This window comes from Astatotilapia calliptera, chromosome 16, assembly GCF_900246225.1.
Source record: "Astatotilapia calliptera chromosome 16, fAstCal1.2, whole genome shotgun sequence".
NCBI lineage: Eukaryota > Metazoa > Chordata > Actinopteri > Cichliformes > Cichlidae > Astatotilapia > Astatotilapia calliptera.
The window spans coordinates 19,634,428-19,642,463 of NC_039317.1; the positions used below are offsets into that span (position 1 = coordinate 19,634,428).

At 39.1% G+C, this 8,036-nt stretch overlaps 1 protein-coding gene across 1 annotated transcript; it reads left to right on the forward strand.

The window, feature by feature from the left end:
- Positions 1-145: 145 nt before the first annotated feature.
- On the forward strand, positions 146-2,223 carry LOC113008008 (uncharacterized). Its single transcript, XM_026145108.1, has 2 exons — positions 146-1,205; positions 1,306-2,223. The coding sequence occupies exons 1-2, from the start codon at positions 442-444 to the stop codon at positions 1,310-1,312; spliced, it is 771 nt and encodes a 256-aa protein (XP_026000893.1). The 5' UTR covers positions 146-441; the 3' UTR covers positions 1,313-2,223.
- Positions 2,224-8,036: the final 5,813 nt, after the last annotated feature.

Here is an 8,036-nt window from a genome sequence, read left to right on the forward strand (position 1 = left end):
TTAATCGTACTCAGCTTGAATCTGAATAAAAAGAAGCAAAATAAAAAATATCTATGTCCTGATGCCTACATTAAAATTTAGGGAACACCTAAAATGTCCAATTGTAATTTGATATACAATGAAAAATTACAGTCTTTGAATTATGCATTTATTTAAGCAAATACAAAATAATTTGAAAATATCATGTGGTGAAATTATTATTAACCAGTCTGCTTTAAGAACAACATTTACAATGGGTAATTTAAATTAATAGTTTATGCCATTTAAATGTCATGCAGCTGTGTCAGAGATTAGCTTAAACCCCGCCCCCAAACCTTTGAAGGTTCAACGTCAAAGAAAAGTGGATGACGTCACAGTGGCTGCAGCCGAACGTGGGCGGGGCTTAAACCTATATAAAGGAGCCGTCCAGACTCCCAAGCATTTGGTTTACAAAGAGCACACATGCCTAGTCCAACTCCAACCAGCCAACAATTTATTTCCTCTTCTACATTTCAGAGTCAGAGAAATAGTAATACAAACTTAAACATGACAACTCCACACAGTAACACCTCAGTGGAAACATGGAAGTCCTTAAGTGACCACTTTTTTGGTACAATTGTACCACAGTGGCAATCTCTGCAGTTCAACCCAGAGTACTGCAACACTGAGCTGCCTTCCACTTTGCTGAAAGACATGTTGAAACTTTGTTCCATGTTAGAGGACGCAATGGACACAACCGTGGAGAAGGGAGATCCAGTGTCCACGCAGACTGATGAGGCCTGTCTTCACTCAGTGGACACAGAGTCCCCTGAGAAAACAGAAGAAACAGGAGCAAAGGACAGCATCCTGAAAGAAATTTCTGTAGATGACCACGGTGATAATGAAGAAACAGAAACTCCAGGACTGGAGGACTCTTCAGACTCAAAAAACCTCAAGCTGCATTTGACTGCAGAGGAGAGCAGTCTTGATAAAACATCCACAGCTGACAGTGAAATATCACTGCATCCTGCACCAACGCCACCTAACATATATCTAAATGTTTTTATTGGTTTTAGTGATTCATCTGAGGAAGAAGCGTCTGTGTCGTCCCAGATGTTTCTTCCTCAAACCCTCACCGCAGCCACAGTGGAACCGAAGAAGAGCTTTTTGAAGAAAAACTACTCAAAAGACTTGGACAACATAGAAGCTTCCCCCCTGGAAAAGCCTGTGAAGAAAACACTACATAGGTCAGTCCATAAGTCTGATTCAGATTTTGGTTCTTATGATGTCACTCTGGCATCTGATTATCTGTCTGAAGAAAAGATTTGTGTTTATAAAGTTATTCAGTTGGTAGTTTCAGAGGCCGCAGGCAAAGCCTCGTCTAAATACAAGGACTTCACACGGTGCCACAACTCCGACTCTATCAGCGATCGCCTGCTTGAAAAAATCTGGCCTCAGATTGACGAGAGGGATTTGGATCTATCTCCAAAAAGGCTGACCAATATCAACAAGGACATTTTCACCAATCTTTGCAAAGCACATAACTGCAAGGAGAAGTATTTGATTTTATGTCTGAGGGAACAGCTTGACGATATTACTGTCCCAACATTTACAAAACACCTGTTGGCCTTACCAAAAAGAGTACTCACTATATATAAAAACCGAGAAGAGTACGTAAAAGTTGTTGAAAGCTTCACTAAAGATTTGGTTCTGCACGCTATAAGCAACGCAAATGAGGCAAGGAAATTGCCTCCAGGGGCAGATAAAGCCATCATGAACAGGTTTACCCACAGGATTTGGGCTAAAATTTTGTCCCAAAAGCTTAAAATGTCCTTAGAGAACACTGAAGAAGTCAGTGTGAAAGTGTACAATGAACTCCGGCAAAAGTGGAAAAATCCAAACACTGTCCTGGAGTTAATGTTTAATGGCCAAGACAATATTGAAAACGTGATTGTCAAAAGTTTCAAAAGAAATGCCCCATTGAAGAGACCTAATTTCTTCTCTAGGGTTTTCTCACGAGCACGTTAAAGTTTACCTGACACCTGCATCTAAAAAGCTGCGTTTTCAAAAATACCTGGGTACATGTGGACGTAGCCTAGATGCATTACATTTTTATTATAATTCTTCATTGTTAATGTTAAAACCAGACTACTTTAAAATAATTGTCTCATGAACCACCTGGTTGATAATAATTTCACCACATTACATTATAGCATTTTTCTGTCCTTTATCCCGTCTTCCTTCTCTCACCCCAACCGGTCGCAGCAGATGGCCGCCCCTCCCTGAGCCTGGTTCTGCTGGAGGTTTCTTCCTGTTAAAAGGGAGTTTTTCCTTCCCACTGTCGCCAAAGTGCTTGCTCACAGGGGGTCATATGATTGTTGGGTTCTGTACTATTGTAGGGCCTACCTTACAATAGAAAGCGCCTTGAGGCAACTGTTGTTGTGATTAGGCGCTATATAAATAAAATTGAATTGAATTCAAATAAAAATGAATAAAAGAAAAAAGTTTTAAAAGTGTACTTAGTTTTATTTGCTGTCAATTTGCCTAGAATGGAATATCAGATTAGATCTTATATCTGTTTTTCACTCTTGTATGCTTTTCATACAAGTTTCACACAAGACAGATACAGACTTTATAAGATGTATATATATATCGTTTCCATATGGGTATGCATGCACCCCACCTTAAGCTATATTAAGATAACAATGAATTAATATCAGTAGATAGGAATACAAACTTCAGTCTAAGTAAAAACAAACCCCAACAACTTTTAATCGTACTCAGCTTGAATCTGAATAAAAAGAAGCAAAATAAAAAATATCTATTTCCTGATGCCTATGTAACCAATACGTCTACTCACCAAAGAATGAGAGAAGCAATATGGATAACAGCAGAGGACAATTTATTTAGGGCCTGATGGCAATTTACCATCGGTGTCCAGCACTTTAAAGGATTGATGGACTGGAGCACATCTGTCCTTAACATACCCTCTTAAACATCAGCTTGACACTGATATATCAAAGGAAACTTAACCGACTTTAAGTGCAAATGTTTCAACCTGAACAACTTAAAACTTCTCTGGGATACAATGTAAACAAAGACAAGAAGAAGAAAAATATTTCCATCAATAGTCACTTCTAACCAGGAGACAAGTGAATATATTATGTAGAGTCCTTTTTCTCAGTCCTGGGGTTGTAACACCACAACCTCCTCAGTCCGTAATCAGAGAGTGTCTATTTGACAATAACCAAAATGTCTTTGGATAGTCTTTGTGAATGCAAACAAAACAAAACAAACAAAAAAAACCCAATGGTATTAGCTGGCCAGCAAAATAAAGAGAGTGTATGGCACTGAGTGCGGGCGTGTGTGTGAGTACTTCGGCCCAAATAATCAAGGTCCGGATGGATGAAGAGATGGCAGCCGCTTGTCCTTTAAGTGGCCATGAGGAGTTTATGCAAATATAGCTGCTGCTAGAATATAAGACTTCATCATTGCTTCAAGAAAAATGTAAACAACTCATGTGTTCAATCTTCTAAGTAAATAAGCATTTTATTTCAAATTCCATTTAAAAGCAATATGATATCAGTAGCTGGAACAACTTTTCAGATAAAAGCACAATAAATTCTTTGATTTAAAAACTCCCTGGTGATTACCATTTTTATCACTGGCCAAATTGTAATGTATTGACTATTTGCATTACTTATTCTCATTATTATTATGATTACTTATCATTATTTTATGTTATTTTCTTATTTTATGCTATTTATGAAGTTGAAGGCCTTTGGCTTCATGTCCCTTTCATTTATCATGCACTGTGATCAACAGCATGCTAATAAACCATTCATTCACACTTAAACCTTTCATTGTACACAGCGATTCCTCGTGTCACCTTGTATGCCAGTTAGAAATATACTTTACATGTTGACGCTTGCTCCTTCCAGAAGCAGATAAATAAACGCTGTATTTCAGCAGCAGCTTGCTGACGCCTGAAAACTGCACAATCACTGATCTGGATCTGGTTCTCAGATTTATACTTCTTCAGTCCCTCAACGAATTTACAGCTAAAGCTGCAAAGAAATGCACCGTCCTTTTGTTCAGGCGTTTTTACCACAGATTCCTAGTTTGAGCTGGTGAGGAAGACATTAATGGCCCCTCTCTGGTGTCCACACACACACACAAACATGCACACATGAACACGTACACTGCATTTCGACACAGAAAGCAAAGCCAGAGCTACAAACATAAAAAGCCATTACTGTCAGGGTTACTTGCTTAATGCCGAGCATCTGCGAGAGGTCAGTTTTTGTAGCATGAAAGCATCTAATAAATACATGCTCTCTGCTGACATAATGTACTCTGCTGTTCTGGGAGGTAGAGATAAAATGCTAAGTGAATTAGAAAGACCTGCGTTAAGATGACAAAGCAGTGGAGCCAAATACCTGGACAGGCCTTTGTTGCGTTATTATTATTATTGTTGCTGTTTATCATTTTAATTTAAGCAGCATGGCCAGACACACGTTTCCCGCACTATTGTTCCTGTTCAAAAGAGGAAAACTATGATGGTTCACTGTGTGGTATTGTGCAGAAAACAGCGCCAACACTTTTGCCGAGGGGTTTTTTAGTTCATCTAGCATGCGTGGTAGCAATCACCATGGGGAAACTTGGTAAGCTGCTTTGTAATTGCTCCAGGGCTTGCGCTTATTCCTTTAGAAAATGTCCAGCAGAGACATTTACTAGCAGCCTTTCAATTTTAACAAGCACCACATTAGGTTTACACTCCCCAGCTATGGAGACGAGCAAGTTACAGTCTCTGCACTATTAATTTTCTACTTTCTGCCAGGATTAATCAAGCTGGGGGCGCGCAGTCAATAAGAGCAAGCTATTTAGATAAGTTTAACCCATTATAATTACTTTAGAAGTGAAAGGCGCCAAGGTTTGATAATTGATTCTCTTATCACCCTGTTGTCAAGCGAGGCTGCCGTTTGGCTTGAATTTGAGAGCATGCACGGATTTCATTAGCACATAAACACCTTTTAAAGGAGAGAGGAGCACAGGATTATCGCCCTTAACCAAAAAGAATAGAAGCAGGAACATTTTTACTTTTGATAATAAAACATAAATTGTTTGCTGCATGTGTGTATTGATGTTGTGTGGAGAAAAAAGAAGTGGGAGGGGGAGGGTGAGGGCTGGCAAGCAGCCTGCAGTCAATATCATCATCATCATCATTTCATTAGACTTGCCTCACACAATGGGACTGTCAGTATCTATCAGGAAGCTAATGTGGCAGTGATTCCCAGGGGTGGGAGATATATTTGGCACATTGGGAAACCACTGACAAGAATCATAGATATATAAGAGAGGGGAGCAGCAGCTGAGGGGGGCTGGATGGGTAAAGTGGGTGTAGGAGGAAACTTCTGCATTAACCACAAAATATTCAACTAAACTAAAAATGTGTCCGCTGTGGAAATGAAGAAAACAAAACCAAACCACGGAAACAAAAACGCAGAGAGAATGATCACAGCCTTTTATTTCACTTCACTTGCAGTCTCATAACGAGTGCTGAATCCTCAGCGCGTGTGTGCCAGGTGTGAAATGGAGGGTGAACAGACTAGTTCAGAGACAGACATTAAGTGTTTCACGGTCTGGTGTTTAGAGAGGCGGGCTGGCCACACTGCACAGATTACTGCGAAAACAGAGCTGCTACATCCTCCTTTTATTTCACTCCCCCTAATCTTCTTTTCACCAATGTTTAATTATGCCTATAATTAAAACTGATGGAGTTACTGATATTGGATCAAAGTCCTTCAAATATTGTTTCTATAGTGTAAATCAACCATAAACCTCCTCTTTCCACATTACATGTATTAATGGGATAGTCTTACTTGTCTGATGATGAGGAGCATCCAGTCCGGAGTTACTAGACTGTAACAGCCTATAGTAGCTGAAGATTGGGTTTCATTTGCATTTAATCATTATAACATTCTCCAGCACCTGCTCCCAAATTAGCCATGTTATTATCCTTTGGCACATTTAACCTTCAACAATGCCCCCATCCATAGAGCTGCAAGCCAAAAGAAAAAGCTCTCCCCCTTGTAGATGTGGCAAGAAGTGATTATTTCTTTTGAAATACATGATTATTCCTTTAATTCTCTGCTCTCTGTAACTTTACAAAGCAACCCCTGACATCAGCTCTGTAATGATCGCTGCACTGAAGCGTGAAACGAAGAACCAGCGTCTGCCGGGTGGAGGAAGGGAGGAGAGCCGCTAAAACAGTCGAAATAAAACACAGCCAGGCAGATCCTCGAAATGGGCTCTGCGGGGGGGAAATGTTAAGAAACCACAGTCTAATGCATTTTATGATAAAAGTGTGAGTGATGAGAGAAGTGAAAGGATTGGCAGGGGTCGCTCAGGAAATCTCAGCTGTGAGATGGTCAGCCAATAAAAAGTCCCTCCAGGGTGATTAATCTGACCGGCGACTGGTGACAGCTAAGTGGACTGGAAAGATGTACCAGAAGAAATAAAGGGGAAAATCATGTCAGCTTCTCTTTCTTTTCTCCAAATATTCTGCTACATTTTTTTTCATATGTTCAGTTTAGTTATCAGTGATCCTTTACGTCTTACCCATTTTGATGCATTCAATAAATCTTTGGACCGTGAATATCCTGGAGGCCTTTTTTTTCTTTTGTGAAAACATGATGAAAAATCATTATGATGATGAACTGATGAGATATCCTAGAAACCTGTCTGTCATCTAAGTGACAATAAAGTTACAGCACTATACACAGTAAAAATATCCTATTAAATTACAGCAAAATACTGGCAGCTGGACTGTCCAGCATTAAACCGTCATTTTACAGTGTTGTTAAATTAAGCTTTACTGTATAATATTATCATCTGTTTCAATCGTTTATTTTAGTGTTCCTACTGTGTCCATAAACTGTTTATTACTTTAAAGTGCATCTTTATGGCGACACCAATAGGTCCATAAGTTGTTGGACAATTATCTTTCTAGATGTTTGGGAATCACAGAGATTTTTATACACATCATTCAAATTGACTGAACAAACTAACAGAAGGATTGTTTTTTATACTTGGATGAAAATCCCATTTAGTCACTGACTTCTATCAGCAGTTACATCATCAATGAACACTAGTGACCCAATACTGTTGGCAGCCCTACATGCTCATGTCTCCGTCATGTTTAACAGATTATGTGGTATAATTTCATATCATGAGCTGTTTCCCATCATTCTGGCTCAAATGAATCTTGATTTCATCGGTCCAAAGATTCTTTTTCAGAGCCTTGCAGGATCTTTTAGATGTAGATGCAAAGTCTATATTCTGGTCGTTCTGTTCTTGCGTGTAACCACTGGCTTGCACTTTGTTGTAAACCCTCTATATTTCCATTCATGAAGGATTCTCTTGATTGTAGACTTTTACAATAATGTCAACATACATTTCAGTTGTACAAGCAAGAACACCTCACCTGGCCATGAGAATGCTTGTCAGTCATTTGTCCCATTATTCGTGAGAATTTGAAATAAAGCAGAAAGTCTGCACTTCAATCATATCTTAATTGTTTCATTAAAAATCTCCTGTGATGGTGTACGGAGACAAAACTACACAAACTACATTTTTGACATTTTGACTACAACTGCATTCACACAATAAGGCACATTACTGCATATTCTATCAAAAAAACCTGGTGGTGTATGGGTGTCTTCCTCAAGCTTGGGTTATCTAGAAGCACCGTAGCTTTCCCAGCACTGCATTTTCTGAACAGAGACCTCTGATGTTGAGTTTGGAATCTGGTGGAGCCAGTCTTCCAGGTAAAGGGGGTTACAGCTCTTAATCAATTTATTACCCACTGGGACCACTTTGGACTTCTATTATCACTGGGATGTCTCAGTTATGCAGTGTATATTACATATAGTCAATTCACATAACCATAAAACACACAACTTTTCTTTATTTGATGTATTTGTAATACTTTGAGATCATTTCTGTATTTTTTTCTCCCTCAATGTGCACAATGTGGAAGCCCAGTTTCTGGTAAAGGGATTGGATGTTTGTTGAAT